This window comes from Medicago truncatula, chromosome 5 (genome assembly GCF_003473485.1).
Source record: "Medicago truncatula cultivar Jemalong A17 chromosome 5, MtrunA17r5.0-ANR, whole genome shotgun sequence".
In the NCBI taxonomy this organism is placed as follows: Eukaryota; Viridiplantae; Streptophyta; class Magnoliopsida; order Fabales; family Fabaceae; genus Medicago; species Medicago truncatula.
In genome coordinates, this window is record NC_053046.1 from 5936104 (window position 1) to 5957516 (window position 21413).

The window sequence follows — 21413 nt, forward strand, 5'->3', positions numbered from 1 at the left end:
ACCTAGTTGAGCTTTTGGAATAATATTGACTTCAAGCTAGAAAAACTCTAATACTTTGTTCTTACATTGTAATTAACATGTATGATCAATAAAACAAGCTTACTATGCACCTTTTGTCCCTTTATCTTTATGCTTTTATTCATGCCTTTTTAGCGTAGCTTAAACCCAAAAACAATCGTAACTACGCTCTATTAGAGAAGTGTGGGAACCCACAACTGAAGGGTATTTACTCCCTAAATATCAACCCCTTAAAGCAAAGGAAATTACAGTTGAGGAAAGTCAATCGAGCTCGACTAAATTAAGATTTCATCAACAATAGTCTCATCTTGGATAAAGAATGAGACAACAATGAAAGAATAAAGATGGGGGTAGAGTGAAAGACAAGTTGTTATGCCCATCAACCACCTAGTCGAGCTTTTGGAATAATACTGGCTTCATGCTTGAAAAACTCTAATAGAGCATTCTAAGAGCCCCTCCATCGATGAATTCAACATAAAATTGTTTAAGTGAATTCCATATAACCACATCATTTTAAAGCAGCTCATTCAATTTTTACTACAACAAAAACAACAATCATTTTCCAAAGGGAGGTTGGTTACATGATCAAATTACGTCATAATGTCCTACAATAAAACATATTTCAATCCAACTCATTAATATTTATACCTCTTTTAATAATTTTTTAGATTTTCCTCTACCTAAAGTGATATATATGATTATATTTCATCTGATATTTCTTCCTTACTAACAAAAATATATATATATATATATATATATATATATATATATATATATATATATATATATATATATATATATATATATCTTCTCTCTGCATTCAATTTTGAATCCAATGACAAATTTTATAAAAACTCAAAATAGATCCCAAAATTACATATCTAAAAATTAATGGACCCCACAATTTATCTTATATACATTTTATTAAAGGAATTTATCTTAAATACATAAAATCCTTATGTATTTTATTATAAGTCACTTACAATAGCAATACATCATTATTGATTTTTTTTTCCCTGTGACACCCTTTACCATTTATCAATTTTTTTTTTCTATCCTTTTAATCTCGTTTTCTCATGTCGTTGATAAGTGATAATGTTCTAAAATTACTCATAATTTCTCTATACAGTACGAAATCAACCACTTTTTCGAATATGTGTGAAAATGTCAGAACGACTTATAAATTAATGAGATATAATAATGACTCATTGCAATGAGAAGAAATCGTTTGTAAACTTCAATGATAAATTAAAGAACTAAAAACATTGATTCTTTTTTGCAAAAGTTAGCAATATTATCGAACTCAGGGACCTCCTCTTTGTCCTTTAGTTCACTAACCAAATTATCTACCGAAAAATGATTTTTTTTTTGTTAAAATAATAATCATAGAAGAATATCTCAAGGGAGATGTTTCCGAGGACAATTGTAATTAGAAAACCTCATTAATCTTAAAGACAACGGGCAAGACTGTCTTTATAAACTTGAAGGCTCGACTATCATAATAAAGATAATCCTCTAAAAAAAGAAATTAATTAAATGAGAAGAACATAAATCCTAGGAGTTAAACCAAGACCATGGAAATACCACAACATGGATCTCTACAGGGGCGGAGCCCTTCATCGTGGCCACCCGGAAAAAAAAAGATAATTATAAGTTTATTTTGTTAGATTTTAAATAATTTTACGATGGTTTTAGTTTTCGGCACATCTAAATCTCCATAAAATCATGTAGTGACCCACCTAGAGAAATTAAAAATAACAAGTCTATTTTGCGAGATTTTAAACAATTTGCCAAAGATTTTAGTTTTCAGCAGTTTCAAAAGTGACATACGTGATTTTTGTCATGCTTATACTTAGCTGATTAGCAGAGGTTTACGATCTTCTAATTTGTGGGAATTTCAAACCTCTTTTATATTGTCATATCAACTGAAAATTCCACCAATCAACAGTTATATTATAAAAATAAAATAAAGTTTAATAATTTAGTGGTCCACCCGAACTTTTTTTTTCCGACTCCGCCTCTGGATATCTACCACTGACCAAATATACAACTTAAAATTATTACCATGTTACAAGTATATATTCAATTTTACATGCTTCTTATGTAAATAATGAAAACCCAACTCTATAGAGCTGTCTACACTCGCTAGAGACTCTCCTAACAACGGGTATGTTACTCCAATAGCAAGGGTTTTATAGTCAAAAGTGGAGCCTAGCTAGTGTTCCCCTACTTGGGTGTAGTTTGGTGAAGTGTCACCATCTTTTCAATTATGGGAGTTTAGTTGGTCATTATATAGTTTTATCTTAAACCGTAACAGATAGAACCAACAAACACTCACAAAAAGAAATCATAACTCATATAGGAGTTTTTAAGATAGTATTCAAATTGTAAATACTGTGGTCAGTATGGTTTTTCTCTTGGAAACAAATAATCTGTAATTAAGTCTCGTTTGCTAGACGATGACTATAATACTCCACCTTTTATAATTAAGCCTATTTACATGGAGACAATTGCAGAACAAAACTACAATGATAGTTTGGTTAGGCGAGGAATATTAAACTTTATCTCAAGTCTCAACTATTATATATCTCTTCTTTGAATGTTATGTTTTTGACAATGTGTGGAAAACAAAATAATTAGATCTTAAAAATCAGAAAACCAAATAAGATGGATAACAAACTTTTTTCCAATAAAACATATCTACATGAAATAATGGCACGATTGGAAGATTCATTTTCATTGCAATTTGAAAAATACAAACTGTTGCCATGAAGACCTCATTTGGATATATCCTGATCGTACCTGATCAGAAGGTGGCTACCGGTGCTTTGAATGTGGTGGTTTGAGTGGTGGTAGAATGCACCAAACGCTTGTTGGAACGGATGGGGAGCCGTGTGTACCTGCAGACACTCCGACGCTCAAGTCAGTAGAGATCAGAGAGAGTGAGGGTTTAGAGGGAGAGATAGATTCTATCTTGGGGACTGTCGTGAGTCCCCTATTTATAGAGGTGGAGGGCTGCAGAGCCGTTGTAATGACACACCTGGTTCTGGCGGTTATGAAATCGTGGGAAGTGCAACCGCCAGAGAGTTTATTGCGGGAATGTGTAGAGAGACGTTGTGGTTCGTTTGAACCAGTCTCTATCGCTCCGTGCACCCCCCTTGTGTGGAAGGGGTGTGTCACAAGTAATTTTGCCAAACGCGATGTTTGGGTTGTGGATTGTATTGGGCCTAAGTAAATGGGCCAAAGGTACTTTTGGCCAGTCCATAACATATCCCTTCAATTATCTTTGTCTACACTTTTGAAATCTACCACGACTTTGATGAATTCTCAAAGATCAAACTCATTTATACTTTTCTTTTTTTGAAGGATATACTTTTTTCTGTGCAACTCATTTGCACTTTTATCTATAAAAAAAGAACAAAAATGCTGACAAATGCATATTTTTTCATGCTGCTAACAAGTGCATTGGGAATATATTGATTTTGAAATAAACAAATTATGTTTCTCAAATTTTTTAATAACTAATTATCTTTCATGCACACTTTGAGACTTGAGAGGACTTATAATTTTCCTTCTAATTCCTCCTACTAGCAACCAAACAGGGAGATGCTGCCAGCATCAACCAAATTAAAGAAGCCGTCCCACTACTGAATAATGGTTTCAATTTTCAACGTAAGTAAGCTAGTTGGACGGTAGGTTTGTTCTCGTGGGACATACAAAGAAGAGTGATGTTTGCATAATCATTTTTTTAGTAGGTTAGTAGCTAGAATTCAGTTTTTTTTAAGGAGAATAAGTGGAGTGTTCGGGTTCGAACCCCCTGCATATAATAATGCATATCCCTGTCAACTGAATTATGCTCACGGGGACGCATAATCATTTTTAGATGACTTTTAGATAACTCGTTCATCGTATTTTCATTGTGTTTTTATTTTTTTTCTATTATTTTTGTCTAAAAAAGAAAACATTTCAAAATTTGTAAGTAAAATAGTTGTACAAATATCACTATTCTATCAAAATTACTATGAATCTGATAGAGTTACTAGTTTGGTCTTTTTTAAATCAATGTATCCGCACACACAACTGCAAATTCGTGTAAAGGGTTCAAATATTCCGACATGCGTTATTCATACCTATCAATTAGAAATTGTAATCTTGATCAAATGATTAAAGAACCCAAACATCTTTAATTTGTGACACACATAGATAAAGTTTAGTTTAAGCTATTGGTAGTCTTCTTGTTTTGTTCTTTTGAGAATGTAGGTAGTCTTATTCAAATGCCTATTAGTTAGGCAGGCTTGTTCCTTTGTGGTTCATGGGATGGGACCCCAACACTGTAATTGCCATTATAATGCATGGAGTCCTTTTTGCATAAGTGGTTTGATTTATTATTCTTGACGATGACTATTAACCGTTAAGTTGCCTCTCGTTTCTATATATTCATAGTTTTTCCACTTTCTTCCTTCGCATAACATAGCCTAACCATGATCACTTATAGAGTATATTCATATCCAATTTATCTACACTAAGAAGAGTTGTTAACCGGTTTGTTTTAGCTAATAAGGACTCAACTTATTAAGCATTCCTATCATTGTTAACAAAAAGTAGTGAATTAACAAAAGGTAATAATGATAAAATACGAGCTTGTTTTATAGCAAACACAAGTTTTAAGGTTAATCTATTCACATGTCTAGATGAATCGATAAAGTAAACTTATCTTTTATAATCAATTTGATCCCTCGATTGAATTGGAGACGAACTCCTACAAAAAGATTACTTAGATTTAAGTAAGAGTCACTTAGATTTATCTATGGGTTGCTTATTCCTATACCAAAAATAAAGGATCTGTTTTATTTATATTCTTATTTTTTTAGGCTTAAATATGAAAATTGTCCCTGCAAATATGTGACATTTTGGTTTTAGTCCCTGCAATTTTTTTATTTTTATTTTAGTCCCTGCAAATATAAAATATTTGGTTTTGGTCTTTGGTATTTTGTTTTAGTCCTTGTAAAATTGATTCATATTGGATTTGGTCCTTGTAATATGTAGAATATTTGATTTTAGTCATTCAAAATGAGGACTAAAATGAATATTATAGGGACCGATTTCAATATGAAATGATTTTACAAGGATTAAAACAAAATACCAAGGACCAAAACCAAATATTCTATATTTGCAGGGACTAAAACAAAAAATATATTTTTATAGGAACTAAATCCAAAACGCTAGATATTTACAGGGACCATTTTCATATTTAAGCCTTTTTTTAATATATATCTGTTATATTTGGAAATATATGCTATAGATATAATTTATAGAATTTACCCCAAAAGGGTGACACACAAGAAATTCACTAAAGAAAAAGGGAATGAAAAAAAAGTACAAGTTAATAATTCAAAATCGAATTATGGAAAATTTAGTTTTAATTAATTTTATATAATATAGTAATACATTGATTTTAAACTATATTTTGAATCAATGAAAAAAAAGAGAGTAACAGAGACGACTAATCACCTATCGTATAGACTCTCTCCTCTTTGACTTGCATGCACCACTAATAAAAAAAAAATGAAAATGCCATAAAAAATCAATTTTGTGTTGTTGCATTGAGTTTCTTCAATTTAATAATGATGTAAAGTTTTTTTTTTATGAGAGGAATAATGATAAAAAGTTATTAGAGGAATCAATTTAATAATTTTTTTAGAGGTGTTAGCTTAGAGTAATCGAGTATTTATTGGATATTAATGTTAATTTTTTTTTAATAAGTGGTGTGTATACGTAAGATTTACTTAAATCTTTTTTTTTTGTGTAACCAAAAAAAAAACTTTTATTTTTTAAATAAATGATCATCATTATAGATGGTTTTACATACCGAATATTGATCATATCATTCATATTTTGAGGAAAAGTTTTATTAATGGGAGCAATGTTTAAAACTCAATCGTCCAACGACCGAGTTAGGGTAGTTGGTCTAGTACTGTTCGGTCTCAAACTGAACTGCATCTCTAATTGCTCTTTAAGCACCTATCAATTGCTCACAGACACATCAAATTACGCAAAATACCCTCAACGATTAATTATCACTTGTGGATCTTTTTAAATCGGTTACAACTATTTAAAAATTGTTTTAACCAATTTAAAGTGTTGAAATACAGTTAACTACTATTTTGAAGGGAACGGTAGTCAATTGTCATTCAACGAACGACGATAGATGTTTGTGAGCAATTGCTAGATGTCTAAAGAGCAATCTTCAAAGAATTAAAGTTGTTTTCTTACTGTGTCTATGCCCAATACATACTGGAGGGGGACATGTTAGGGAATTACTTTTTCTACCCTATTACCTTCTCCCGCGCCTTATCACATGGGTATTTTCGTAGAAAAAGGGCACGCGGGTGAGAAAAGTAATAATCAATAAAGTTGACCTTAATTTTCAACGAGAGAAGTCCACTCATTTCATAAAGCCCATCACCAGAGAAAAACCCAAAAATAGTTCGACCCGTTCCTTCCCCTAACGTTGCAACGTTTCGTTAGACCATTTTTTCCAACTAATCGTCAAAAACGAGTTTTGAAATTGAAAATATCCCGCTCCAACCTCTATATATACTATTCAAACTCGTTTTCATTTCAGAGATAGCCGTTAGAGAAGAAAGAAGAAAAAAAAATCAAAGAAAAAGCGAAGCAGAGAAAAATGGCGACGAACATTGGAATAATGGACGCTGCATATTTCGTCGGTAGATCTGAAATACTCTCTTGGATAAATTCAACTCTTCAACTCAATCTCTCCAAAGTCGAAGAGGTTAGAATTTCTCCTATTTAATTTTCTTCAATTCTCAAAGATTTTCATTGTTTTTCGTCAATTTTGTTATTTTCATTGTTTTTCGTCAATTTTGTTTTAGGTTTTTGATTTACGGTTAATAATTTGATAGATCTGTTTTCGTTGAATTGTGGAAATTTGTTTAGGCTTGTTCTGGTGCGGTTCACTGTCAGCTTCTTGATGCCGCTCATCCTGGAACTGTTCCGATGCATAAGGTGAATTTCGATGCGAAGAATGAGTATGAGATGATTCAGAATTATAAGGTTCTTCAAGATGTTTTCAACAAACTCAAAATCACTAAGGTAAATTTCGATTTTCAGTTACGTTCTGATTTTCGTTTTTTCTTTGAGATCTTGTAATTTTGGATTCATGATTTTATTAATTAGTTAATTTTGATTTTCGCAGCATATTGAGGTTAGCAAGCTGGTGAAAGGAAGACCGTTGGATAATCTGGAGTTCATGCAATGGATGAAACGATACTGTGATTCTGTTAATTCTGGACAGCACAGGTAATTTAATCGTTACGCCAAATCTTTTGCGGATGCGTTTATTGTTTCAGTTGAAAATTTCTGATGCTAATCTTAATTGCGTGAAATTGTTATCTTTGAAATTGATAATTAGGTCTTATGGTTGGAATTTTGTAATTCGACTGATAATTAGATTTAACGTTAAAATTTAATTTCATATTCAAATGTTTTAATGAAAATTTTCTGGATGAAATCTTGAAAATTAGGGTTTACGATTGGATATCTGTAATTTTGTTATTGGTATTAATTAGATTGATTTTGAAGATTGAATCATGAATGTTGAACAAGGTCTTGATAATTAGGTTTTACAAATATATTAACTGTATGGAAGTCTTGTTGTGGTATTGGTAATGATCATATTGGATTTGAGGATTTAAGCTTGATAAGTTCTAAACTGAGGTTGCTTAATGTTTTATTAAATGTGTCAAAGTCTTGTTTTTATATTGGTATTAATTATATTGGATTTGAGGATTTAAGTTTGATTAGTTCAAAACTGTTTTAAATGTATCAGAGTATTGTTTTGATATTGCCATATTGGTAATAATTATATTGGATTTGAGGATTTAAGTTTGATCAGTTCAAAATTAAGGTTGATTGGCTTGATTGGCTTATATATACGTGTTTCTCGTTTCAGTTATAATCCTTTGGAGAGGAGAGAGATGTGCAGGGGCGGAGGAAGAGAAGTGAGTAAAAAATCTGCACACTCTCAACCCTCAAACAAGGGTGGTTCTACTTCACACAGGCCTCCTCAATCTTCCCACACTGCTCGAAGGAATGATGTGTCTACTGCAAACCATGCAAATCCGGTGGCTGCAAAAGCCGCTAAGCCTGCTGCCGCGGCCGCCGCTGCTTCTGCAGCCCCTGCATATGATCAACAGGTACTTTGTTTTTACCATCTCAAGTGAATTATGAATTATTTTAAGTGCATAAATCTAACACTTAAGGTGATACAGATAACGGAATTGAAGTTATCCATTGACAGTCTTGAGAAGGAACGAGATTTCTACTTTGCAAAACTGAGGGATATTGAGATACTTTGCCAGACTCCTGAAGTAGAACATTCAGCGGTATTTTGCTTGAAAACTTTTCACTGTTGAGTAATGAGATTGGTAATTGTTGATGGGTAATTGATGACATGTGAATTTTGTTTATGATTCAGGTTTTTGCAGCAATACAGAAGATACTGTATGCTACTGATGACAATGGATCTGAGTTGGAAGAAGCTCAAGCTATGCTTACTTCTGGTCTTCAGGAAGCAGAGCCATTGAGCCCCATTGCTGAGGTTTCTGAGGAGAAGAGCAGTTCTGAAAATCTCAAGAGAAAGAACTTTGCCAACCCTGAGGTTGATGCTGCTGGCATCGATAATTTGTCTCCTAGACGAAGGCTTTCTGATGTTTCGAATGTTCACCATAACGGGTCACCTCTCATGATCTGAAAGAAAAATTACAGGAAGAAAACTATTTTGGTTGTAATAATTTCTGATTCATGTGTTAAGTGACAATGTTTTTTGTAATGATTAGGGGCTCTAGAGAGACTCTCTCTGTTATGAATATGGTTATATGGTATATGTTAATTCAGAAGTATAGCTATTGGTATGTCCATCCAGAAATATAGCTATGATTATAGTTTTGCAGATTTATAATCCTGGCTTGTGCTTCCGATTTTAGCACTATTTTATTCTTCATTATTTTTGTTGGTCAATTTGCAGTTTTTGGCAAATATCAATTCCAAATTTGTTATTAAGTAATTGGTTCCAGAATCACGTCTTGTTTGATCAAGACTAAAAATCTGATTTTAGTCTAAGAAAGAATCAGGGCTTTTGGATATCAATAGCCACAGGATAATAAAGCTACCAATTTTAGTCTAAAAATCTGAATTGTTAGACCATTCGTTGAACTCAATAATGGGATGGTAGGGCATGTTTTAAGGTGATGCATGGGTTGTGTTCCTATGGATGCCCTCTTCCTCCGCCTTCACAATTGTGATTTCTTTAATTTGGTAATAATTCCACATATATCCATAAAAATCTTCCATCTTTTGTGAGAGTAGAAACATAAATACAGGTCTTTATTCGATTACAACTAGGGGAAGCTTTCTATAGACTAATTATTGGGTAAACATGAATGAACAAGCTAAGGTAATAAAACTCCTACCATTTGCTTCTATTGTGTTTTTTTTTCTTTCTATTTTTTTTTATGATAAATGAATTTGTATGAATTTTCTGTCAGAACGAGGCTATGAATGTAAGAAGTTCCATTGAGAAAAAGGTGGAAACTGTGGATCATCGATCTTCGGCAGGGCAAGGGCAAGGTCAAGAAGAGAGGAATGTGCAGGTTATTCATCAACCCCATTCCAAAACCAGTGGCGGTGTTCTTACTGGTGCTGCTGCTGCCATGGCATCCACTCTACAATCTGCCAAGGATGCAATTTCTAAAAAATAATGTAAATTAGGATTGTAAATTTTTTCTCCAGACCACATAGGTTTGACGGTGTGTTAGTTCATTCTTGTATAACTGGTTGTTGTTCCTTGACATAGACATGAACATAGTGTTAATAATGTATTTTTGTATCAATTGATTCCATAAATCTTGTTTTTACTTTTGTCCTCTAAACTCTAAACCCCTAATGCATCAAATTCTTTCTTCAATATTAGTAGTAGCAATTAATAAATAAATAAATAAAATCAACAATAATGGTTTGTCAATTGTCATTGTTGTTTTATCAAATGCTTAGGTTTGACGCTGCCATAATTTTTGTACAGTGCCATACGAATCTCATGTAGATAATTTTTTATTTTTTATAGTAATCTCATGTAGATAATTTAACATTACTTTAGCAACCCAACTAGCATCTTAATCTCAATTATTAGCCGGTTTTTATTTTCAATGCAATGGTGACTTCAAACTTTTTTTTTGAAGGACGTGACTTCAAACTTGATGCCTATTGTATCAATAATGGTTTTAAGTTGCGGTCACGGTCCTGATTATATTGCAATCTTTTTTAAATTGCGGTCACGGTCCTGATTACACTAGATTACTACAATCTAGAATGCGGGAAAATGTTGCCGATGCAGTCGAAATTGATGCTGTTGTGGAAACTTCAAACCCGCAATATTGCGAACCTCATTTTAAACCATGATTTCAGTCATAAATGGCCTCAATCTTAAGCTAAATAAAGATACCACGCCACCCTTTATTATCAGAATCTTATTCTAGCTTTTTATATTGGAGTATTGATGCCTGACGCAATTTTTTCTGGTCTCATATTCATATAATAAACAAACAACTCATTAGATTCTGAGGTAAGTTATAACCTTCTTCCCCTTCGTCCATAAATCATAACAAATTGAACTCAGAAAAATTCAAGTTTTATACGTTTTAAGTTGATTTTTTGGGCTAAATTTTACCTGAAACAAAGACAAAAATGGGGTTGACAGTGTCACGGATAATGAGATTATTTTATGCAAAGAAAGAAATGAGGATTCTGATGGTAGGTCTTGATGCTGCTGGAAAAACAACAATACTCTACAAACTGAAGCTTGGAGAAATTGTCACTACCATACCAACCATAGGTTCCAAATAGTCCATTGAAAAATATTATCTATTTATTTTTTTCTGTTCCTTATGATCATTCTAAGCGAAAAATGATTGAAAATTGACATAATCTAATGTCTCAAATGAACCAGGCTTCAATGTAGAGACTGTTGAGTACAAAAATGTGAGCTTCACTGTCTGGGATGTTGGAGGACAAGACAAGGTATTATTCGTAATTTTCTAGCTTCCATGTTCAAATTGCAAACCAGAAATACACAACAATGAGGCAATTCAGTTTGCACATTGGTAATACACACTTTCACTTGATTGAACTATGAATGATGATCAAGCCAATATGTATATATTTATACAAATTAAGAGGCTAACTAATATTAATCAACCTTCTAATAAGTTCTAACAACTATGTATCATTGTATGATTCACATGTATGTTACTCTGAGACTGCTCTAATACGAGTATATGCTAAATTTCGTGTAGATTCGACCATTGTGGAGACACTATTTTCAGAACACACAAGGTCTTATCTTTGTGGTAGATAGTAATGATAGAGAAAGAATTTTAGAAGCCAGAGATGAACTTCATAGAATGCTAAGTGAGGTTAGTAGCTTTTAATTGTCTAGTAATTTATGTAATACATGCTTTTCCTTTCAACATAAAAGTAAAATATTGTTGCAATCATATTAATAAACATTTACATTGTAGGATGAACTTCGTGATGCCACTTTACTTGTATTTGCCAATAAGCAAGATCTTCCAAATGCTTTGAGTGTTTCAGAAATTACTGATAAACTTGGTTTACATTCACTTCGCCAGCGTCGTTGGTAAGTCATGTTTTAATTACAACGAATCATTAGCCGAAGCTTGAAATCATAGATTGAAACTTCAAATTTGAATTACATCATAATCCAAAGTTGAGTTCAGGGTGGTTTTGATTGGTTCAGGTACATCCAGTCAACTTGTGCTACATCTGGACAAGGACTCTATGAAGGCCTTGATTGGTTATCAAGTAACATATCTAACAAGATAAGATGAATCAAGATCTGATTTACTTTGATCTTTATCATATGGATATTGAGACTTTGCTCCACATTCTATAATATGTACTCTATGACATATTGTTTGCTTATATACTGGCATGAACTTGAGTACCTTTTGTTAATTTGAACTATGAACCAACTATAATATCAATCACTGTGTACACTCTTTTATTAGAAGTATATTACTAGTTAGTTAGAGAATCAACATATTAACTACAATTACTAACAGACTCTAACTTTTTTTTACTAACTTTTATATTTTTATTAGTCTGTTTTGGAACAAAGTTCAGAGTATGTTCTGCAGAAACCAAGCATATTTACGCACACGTATGGGCAATTAATTATCCTTTGTAGGCATCATTACACTGTGTAGGTATCAGTCTATCAGACTAAGAGGATCGGTAAACATTAACCAAAGATATAAAAAGATACATGTGCTTTTATAACTTTGGTTTTAAAACAAAACAAAAAATTAAAACAATATAACTTCAGTAAATAAGCTAAGCCAGAGAAATTTCTGGGAACTCTAACAAAGATCTTGAAACATCGATTTTAACTCCCTCCTCTCGATAAAAAATATCAATTTTAACTCCCTAGAAAGAAACACAATGGTTTAAAACTTTACCTGCATAAAACATCAAAATATGTCATAATGTAATCTTTTGTATGTGTACCTAAATTAATAAATGAACCAGGACATATGAAATCAATACCTTCCGAATTACGTCAAGTTTTGAAAACGTGTAATTTTTAAAAATATATTCTATATAAACAAGTCACACACATCTTAATGTGAGGTGTGGATTTGTTACGAACCTCTGTAATTCTGAAAGAAGATACGCTGTCTTGTATACTGTCTTGGACTTGCAATATTTTGTTAAGGGTGTTAGAATTCTCCTAAGGTCCTCAAGGACTTTGAAGAACATCATACAGACTTCAAAAATATACAAAATTGAAATAATAAAATGCAGGAAAGAAGGTCATTTGACAACAAAAAAGGGGCAAATGCAATGAATTCCATAATGTGCCTGATCCTTTTACCTGCGGGTATGATCCCGGTGTAAAGGGCTATACACAAATTCCTGAATATTAACAAATTTGAACAAGAATTTAACTCGCCTCCTCTGAATCACTCTCAAAATCTTCATCTCCAAAAGAAAAAACTGAAGCATCTGCTGCAATTGCCTTGAATTCACTTGTCCCTATAGATTCCATGTTGGTGGTGTTAGGACCTGCATGAATATTATGATGTTTATTGGTAGTTGATGCTTCAGAAACATTGTTTTCCGTGCGTTCGTCATGCTGCTGGAGTGACAACTGATCCGTTGCACGCGACAACATCCCTACATGGTCAGTAGTGGCCTCAGATGCTTGATGAGGTTCCATATATTTGTAATCAGTTGCAGCTTCCCTCCTTTGTGTTCCCTTGGTCTCCTCTTCATCGCTATCTGAGAATACATCATCATCTCCATTTTTAGGTATCTTACTCTTTCTTGAACTAGATGTTGGCTTTGCACCAGATGAGACATTTCTTATGTCAGATCCTTTGCTTGCAGGGTTGACTTTTCCAGGTAGCGTGCCATCATAGTCTACCATCACAACTTCGACCTGGAACCCTGGAGCTGGGATCTTTCTCTGAAGGGCACAGTCATAATGTTTAATTAGTGAAAAAGTTCAGTAAATCAATAGATTATTAAGTGTTACTTAATGCCCACAAAATAACATTGAAAAATAAGTGTAGTGTACCTTGTCAAAATCATCAAGATCTGAGCCATCTAAAATTTTTCTGTTCTCTATCATTGTTGTATTCATCCAACTGCCAAGGAGAAACTGACGTATTAAGAACACTGTTAATCATTGTTAAACAAACTGTTCTATACATTAAACAGCTTAGAAGAGAATAAATCTGGAATGTATGGCAGAGCTGGGAAACAAAATTTCATCATTATAAAAACATTTGGTCTCCATATCGAAATGATAAAGAAGACAAGTAGGTATGCTCGCCAATGAGGAATTTATTTAAATAAAGCTATAATAATGTAAAGTACAATCATAATGATTCTGACAAATCCAAGTTTCTTTTCAGAACTAATTTGAAGATGAAAAAGCTAAAGTATAAAGTGGCCTGAAGAAGTAGCCATTTTAAACGAACCAGTAGAAATCTCCCTGTCGATCATGAAAATGAATTTTGAAGTCCCCAACCAATTCTGTCAGACCTGGCTCCCCTGGTAATGCAAAGACCAAAATTCCTTTCTTTGATGCATTGATCCAAAAATCTTCTGGCTGAAAATGAGATATAAAAGTAAGTTAGTAATCAAATTCAAAGCCATGCATTAGCATGTGTGTACCATCAAATGAAGGCATAAAAGTGGAATGGGTGTACCATTAGATCCTTTGTCTTGGGATGCTTTCTAGTTGTGAAAAGAATTCCTGAGAATAAGTGAAGACATCAGCCTTCTCTAGATTAATAAAATGTTAGTTATAAAAACAGCTTGACAAGTTGCATTTGACACTTACCGTTATGATCAGAAATTGTAATGGATGGTCTAACCCAATAAGGGCATTTGTGAAGCCGAAACCCTCTCAGCATACACCTGCGGAAGTCCAAATTAAGAAAAGCCTTCTTTGGATTTGGCACATTGTAACAAAGTTTCGTCTTACCTTCGTCCGGGCTGGACTTCTCCGTTGAAGTGTGTTAAGGTCCGTTCAAAATATTTGACATATCTCTACAAATTACAGAAATAAATGATTTTAGAAGAATATGTTTTAGATTAAATCTCCATAATACGATAAACTAAAAAAAATTACTAACAATTTGACTTGGGAGAGTTAGAGCCTTTCCATCTACACATCTTTTCTGGTTAAAGGAATCAATGGCTTCCTCAGCAGTGGGGAAAAACTGCAAAATAGTTCCCAGCAAGTAATTAATTTCAAAATTGCACAATTCACCGCATAAAAAAAATGCAGATCAACTATGATCCTCAAGTCTCTGAAGTCAACTCTCAAAACTTACCTTAAGATACAAAAGAAGGCTACAAATCATCAGTCCTGTCCTTCCCATACCAGCTTTACAATGAACAACGACCACATTTTGGATATCCTCCTTCAACCATGAATATGCACTTCGACAAAATGATGCTATAAGTTGAATAGGAGGGCAATTATGATCACTAAATGGGAAACTTGCAACCTGTAAACAATCCCAAGAAATCAATAGGGCAGACGTAAATATTAGAATAATTTTGTAAAAAATAAACTAGTGGCACATTCTTCATTTCTATTTTTGAATCTACAAAACCAAACAGAAATAAAAGAAAATTATTGTCTGTATTTTTATATCCAAGTTTTTTGAAACATATCTGCAACTCAAATAAAGAGTCTATACCTTCAGAAGTCTCAGTCTTGTAAGCATAATTCTTCACTACTTTTTTTTTTTATCAATAGTGAGTGTACACTGGATATTAATTTCATGATCAAAACCTCAATATTGTGTATGATTCAATTTTTGATTTATTTATTAGTTTATTTACTTATAAATTAATTCATTGTTAAGAGCTTTCAAACCTAAGAGTCTATGAAACTAGAGGAATCTATGTAGAGTCATAAGCGCACACAACACAATACAAAAACAATGTTTAAATCATCTATCATAGTTTCTAAACATAATATATGATAGTGAATATTTTTTTATGAAGAACCTAAATTGGCACCGAGACCTTGAGAGGAGCACACTCCAAGGTCCCAAGTCAACACCACTATATGATAGTAAATATTAAGAAAGGAAACAACAACAACAAAATTTTGAACTAGTAAGGGTTTAAAGACAATAATAGAAAACAATACATAGCATCATCACAACTCAAAACTGATGGACAAATTCACAAATCAAAAGATAGATTCACAACTCAGCATGCAAAAGCCAAGAAGAGCATGAAATGTTAAAAATCAAAAGAAACATTGACAAAACACAGATTCAAAATTACTAGAGAGTGGAAGATGGTTAGACTATTTTCCAGTTGGAGGCAAATGATGGGCCACCATCAAGATTATTACATGTCAATACTGATGATGTACCAATTAGTGCCACAGTGCAAATATAATAAAACTATACCTTCCCCTGGAAAAGTGATCCATCGTACAACCTCTCTGAACAAAGATTGTATACTTTGTACTTTCCCTGCACAAATTAAGGTTTCAAGAGACTAAAATTGTCAAAAGATAATAGATAAGTTGTCAACTTTCAGAACATGAAGATTCAGACAGAGTTTAATTTCATGATCTTCAAATACTCAAATTATCTTTTTCACTCAAAGCAGAAGAGTTCAAGATCAACCTAACATACCAAGTTTTCATCTAAAGTGTAGGGTAAATGAAGTACAATAAAAGTGGTCAACTGTAAATAACTGTTTGGTTGCTGTATGAGCTTTTAGGTGGATGTTGTTCAAAATACTAATAGCGCAAGTCCAATTTCCATATCATTTCTATTTTACTAATCAGTTTCTTATGATTTGACTTTAGGTAAAGATATTTCTAAGCTATACGAAGGAATATAATGGAGTGCTAGTTCACATTTTCAAATTAAAAGTTTTCTTCTATATTCCAAGGTTGTAAACTTGAAGAAAAGTACTCTTTGATTTCATTCGAGATTTCTTTGACTATTCACTCTACCCATTTCTTGAGTACTACCAAATGAGCAGATAATGAGATTCCAAATTTGAAATAGATGTCATGTTACCTTGTGATGAGTTTCAAAAAACTTGATTACTTCTTCCATGTGATTTCGATAGAACCCCTGCAACACAGTTCTCTCTTAAAACAAATTGACTCATGACTGAATCTGGTTATGAGGGGCAAGACTGACTGTCTATAAATATACCTCAATGTACCCAAAAATTCCAGAGCTAAAATCACCACCAGGAAATCCCATAGCTATTATATTTTCAGTGATGTATGTCATATCCAAATCAAATCCACCTTCCTGTTACAAAGAGTTAAATGTGAAAGTAAGAGAAAACTGAAATCAATATGGAAGATGAGTTAATTCTACACAAAACATAGAAATGTTCAATTCAAAATACAATAGACTCAATTGAATTATGTAAGTTTATAACTGAGAGAGTATCAAATACATAACGAATGTAATTCAGTACCTAAGAAATCAACACCAATTTGATTCTTTAATAGATGAAGTCAAAGGAATGCCTATCTCTGTGATGATGCCTTTAACATGATGGGGAACACAACCTTTTTGTCTAACTAAGAATGCTAGAGGACATATCAATTCTTATGTAGGAGGTAATAAAGCTGGGATTCTAAGCAGATGTTTTTATACTATTTCGAGGCAGATATTTGTGAAATACAATAATACGAGCATATGGTCCTATACACAATTTTGCAGTTCTAGTTTGTAACAGGTTTCAAAACCTCCATATGAGATGATTTTCTTGAGCACATTTCATAGCCACACATGCATTGGAAAAATGAGTGTGCCTGAAGTTTTGGTACATTGTGTGAACTATTTGAATGATGAACAACAAGACAATATGTAATGCTAATGATATTGAGATTAAAATCTAGCATATTTAAGTTTACAAGAGCATGTTGTTGAGGAACATTTATGGTTATTATCAGACATTTTAAAATAAAATAAAAAATCATGACCTAAACCCTTTATACATTGTCAGTAACACAGGCAAAATTGAAGCAGGTGTAAATTGTTGACTGACCTGGTATCTGCGTTTATTTTGAGAAACAATATGTCGTGCTTTGGTCTGCACTGCCTTTACTGCTTCCTTTGAAGAGTCCACCAACCCTTTAGTGAATGATTCAATTATATTAGGTTGCTCGGCTCCTGAACTGCTCGTAGCAAGCTCATTTGGGGGACTTCGTAGTCCAATCCCACTAGTAAGACGAGCAAATGCTGACATGCCATTGTTCTCTGTCTGTGAGTTCTGATCTGCAGCCCCAAACCTCAGATTTCTCGCCCAGGAAGATATGCTAGAAACTGGTGACAAGGATGGTGAATCACGTGCATTGTCATTTTCAGCAGGTACTTTGGCGGAGTAAGGTTCAGTCTTCGAAGATGGAGGAGCGGGTTCCATCAATGAGTCACTCAAATGCAGTTCTGTAAAATAGAAAACCAATCTAAGGCACTTGTAGTTTAAGTAGCTAACAACAAATTATGCCTCTATAGTTTGATTAAGTCTAGCAAAATACTAAGTGAAAAACATGATAAACAAACAAAAAGAAGGTTTATGAACCGTAAAGAAAAAGAACGTTTATGATAAAATTGCTATGAATGTGACTGGATTGACTTATTTGAACTTATCTACTAGCATAAACATGTGTAAAACCACTTGACAGAGCTTACGGTCAGAAATAGCTTAAGACATGTTCATAAGCTGAAAACATCAAATTACTATAGATTTAAAAGTTAGTGACATATTAGTTAGATTAGTTAGGAGTTATATATAAGTCGTAACTAATCTAACTAATATGTAACTAACTTTTAAATCACTAATACTTATTTCCATAAGCTTTCCTGGATAGCTTATAAAAACAACTAATAGCTTATTCGAAAATAATTCGATTTTATTTCATCTTTTTGTTACAAAAATAGTCGATACATAAAAAATAAGCACTTATGCTTTAAGTACTTAATTTAAGTTGTTTATCCAAACAGAGCCTAAATAAAAAGGCGCGATGAAATGATGCTAAAAAAGCACCTAGTTTGTAAACATGAAAACACCTACAGCATAAGCTAATTGAATTCGGAATAGAATCATTAACTTATTCTCATGAATTAACTCGATTGTGAAATGAATCGAATCAAAACAGTGCAAAAACATGAGCATTGGAAATTAAACAGAGAGATCTGAAAATGGAGTTTTCATTGATGCAACAGATTGAGGTGATTTGTAAACAATGCAGAAGCATGATAGCGGCGTTGATACAAGAAATGAAAAACGAATGAGAAGTGGATCGCTTACCGGCGACGGTGACGGTGGAAGTAATTTTCCGATCTGTTTCGGAGGGAATAACGGTTTTTTGAACGGAAAAGAAAGCGTGTGAGATTTGCAGAGATTGAAATTCGGATCAATGTAGGTTCATTTGATTAGAGTGTAGAGTCACCGGCACGGAACAGAGGGCTTGCAATTTTAGAGAATGAACGAAACAATATTCATATGCTTACTTATTTCATAATCCATCGCTTTTTTTTTTTTTTTGGTCAAGATCATAATCCATCACTTTATCCATTGAGCTAAAAATTAGGACATGCGATGAAAGTTAACTCAAATTCAGTAAGGTAATTTGTAAAAGCTTAAAAAATCTTTAGGGGATTAAATAAAAAAAAATTAAGGACCCAAGACTAATAATCCCTCTATTTTAAAATATACGTCGTAGTCAACTAATTCACACATGTCAATACATAATTTTATCGTTAATATATTTAGCTATCTATGGTAAAAGATTGTAAAATTTAATATTTTAAAAATATTTATCAAGACAAATCAAACATTTTATATGCTTAGATTTGTATTTATATGTTAGCTAAAAAATATTGTCAAAGTAAGTTATGTGAATAATGTATATCGTGAAAATGTGACATGTATTTTAAAATGGATGGATTATATGATTAATCATTGTTTTAATCCCGCTATAAGAGATATCCATGTTTAGTGTCGAATTCACCTTGAATAAACACAATTTTCACCTGTGAAGGAAATCTATAAAGAAATCATTTTCATTAAAGAGATAAAATTCTTTTACCTTTTTCAATTTATTTGTAAATCATATGAGTTGTTTTCAAACATAATATCATTTACATGTAATTGCCAAGATTAATTCTGAGTTGTTGTTTTTTTTTTAAGAAATTCTTTGAGTCTTTGAGTCTTGTAAGGTTCAAGTGACAATTTTTTTTAAGGGTTTTAATGATGTTTTGTTATTCTATTGATTCTTTTGCTTTTATATTGAATTTATTGATGTTATGATGTCCATTGAAATTGATAACTCTAAATTTGGAAGATATTCGGACCCAAATGTGATTCTCAATTGGTTGTTTTGACTTTCACAATATTATGAGATACATCTTTTACAAAATTCATAGCATTTGATCGAAAGTTTACGTATTATAAAAAAAAAATAGATAAAATTTTACATAAATCTAAGCGTAAAATTGGGGTTACGTAATTTTTTTTGCAACCTATTTTCAATATATTTTTTAGGGATTTGTTAACTCTTCTTTGTTAGTATCTAAATTTAAAAAGTAGTGGCTATCAAGTGAATCATATGACTAAGATTTATTATTATCAAATATCAACTAATCTCCATGCGCAATGCCTTCGTCTCACCATATTTATTTATTCTTTTTTTATTACAAGAATCTCACCTCTTAATAACTACCTCTAATTTATTCATCTATTTTATCATTTTTTAAGAAAAAAAACAAAAGAAGAGAAATGGTAATCAATAAAATAGCTTAATTTTAAATAATTTATATAAAATTTACAACTTTTATTATTTTGTTCAATAAATTTTTATAGTATTTCTCCTAAAAATAATAAACTGTAGTGTTTATTATTATTATTATGATATTGATATGAAGTTTTCACCATATAAAAAAACATATGAAACACGTAAATCGAACATATGTTGATGGAATTGGATTAAAAATTTGGAGCGTATTCATCCTAGATATTTCTTGTTTGATTTTTATGTCAATTTGAATTGATTAGTTTTATTTTATTTTATTTTTAAAAAAAAAAAAAAACTCTATGGTGTATTTAAGCTCTGTTATTACAATAATTAATTAAGGGGGATGTGTTGGATTAGGATTCTATGGGATTTTAAAAGACCTTTTAATTATGAAAAATTTTTGTGGTATTCAATCAAAACTTTTTGCAACTTAAAAAAAGTCTTGTGGTATTCAATCAAGACTCTTTGTCATTTTAAAAAAGTCTTGAGGTATTCAATCAAAATTTTTCATCACTTAAAAAAATCTTGTGGTATTCAAAATCATTCAAATTTCGAAGGATTGTTTAATAAATTGGATTTTGATGGATTTTGTAGTGTAATTTTAACAAGAAAAAGTCTTTCATGAAAAGATGAGATTTCTTGAGATTGTTTTTCTTTTAAAAGTTATTATCTCTTTATTCTCCTTTCTCTCTCCCTCCCCCTCCCTATTCTCTCCTTTCTCTATTCGTTTCTCTTTCTCTCCATTCTCTCTCTCTCTCTCTCTCTCTCTCTCTCTCTCTCTCTCATCCCCCCTCTCTCCCTCTCTATCTCATACAAAAATAAAAAATTGTATTGAGAATATTATGATAGAGAGTATGTCGTAATCAATGTTCCGCAAATCGAGTATTAACTCTCCGAGATTATCAGTTTACGTTTTTAGGTACAAAAATCGTGTTAACTCTGAGGTAAAATCGGTTTCTGGTAAAATTGGAAGGTTTAACGAGTTTGACTG

The 21413-nt window shown here is 32.3% G+C and overlaps 4 protein-coding genes across 4 annotated transcripts; 3 read left to right on the forward strand and 1 right to left on the reverse strand.

Annotated features, from left to right (window-relative positions):
- The first annotated feature begins 6583 nt into the window (after window positions 1-6583).
- On the forward strand, window positions 6584-8937 carry LOC11409363 (microtubule-associated protein RP/EB family member 1C). The gene is made up of 6 exons (XM_003611619.4): window positions 6584-6811; window positions 6976-7131; window positions 7235-7338; window positions 7991-8234; window positions 8310-8423; window positions 8516-8937. The coding sequence occupies exons 1-6, from the start codon at window positions 6704-6706 to the stop codon at window positions 8789-8791; spliced, it is 1002 nt and encodes a 333-aa protein (XP_003611667.2). The 5' UTR covers window positions 6584-6703; the 3' UTR covers window positions 8792-8937.
- A 171-nt stretch (window positions 8938-9108) lies between these two features.
- LOC11406278 (uncharacterized) lies at window positions 9109-9929 on the forward strand. Its single transcript, XM_003611620.3, has 2 exons — window positions 9109-9493; window positions 9585-9929. Exons 1-2 carry the CDS (start codon window positions 9476-9478, stop codon window positions 9795-9797), a joined length of 231 nt encoding a protein of 76 aa, XP_003611668.1. The 5' UTR covers window positions 9109-9475; the 3' UTR covers window positions 9798-9929.
- A 695-nt stretch (window positions 9930-10624) lies between these two features.
- On the forward strand, window positions 10625-12124 carry LOC11406279 (ADP-ribosylation factor 2). Its single transcript, XM_003611621.4, has 5 exons — window positions 10625-10927; window positions 11042-11112; window positions 11388-11507; window positions 11613-11731; window positions 11852-12124. The coding sequence occupies exons 1-5, from the start codon at window positions 10780-10782 to the stop codon at window positions 11940-11942; spliced, it is 549 nt and encodes a 182-aa protein (XP_003611669.1). The 5' UTR covers window positions 10625-10779; the 3' UTR covers window positions 11943-12124.
- A 647-nt stretch (window positions 12125-12771) lies between these two features.
- LOC11406280 (phosphatidylinositol 3,4,5-trisphosphate 3-phosphatase and protein-tyrosine-phosphatase PTEN2A) lies at window positions 12772-19178 on the reverse strand. The gene is made up of 13 exons (XM_003611622.4): window positions 18937-19178; window positions 17674-18071; window positions 16824-16925; window positions 16683-16739; window positions 16059-16124; window positions 14961-15137; window positions 14760-14846; window positions 14609-14673; window positions 14465-14541; window positions 14331-14377; window positions 14100-14230; window positions 13694-13763; window positions 12772-13582 (listed from the first exon to the last, which is right to left on the reverse strand). Exons 2-13 carry the CDS (start codon window positions 18046-18048, stop codon window positions 13058-13060), a joined length of 1779 nt encoding a protein of 592 aa, XP_003611670.1. The 5' UTR covers window positions 18049-18071; window positions 18937-19178; the 3' UTR covers window positions 12772-13057.
- Between the last annotated feature and the right edge of the window lie 2235 nt (window positions 19179-21413).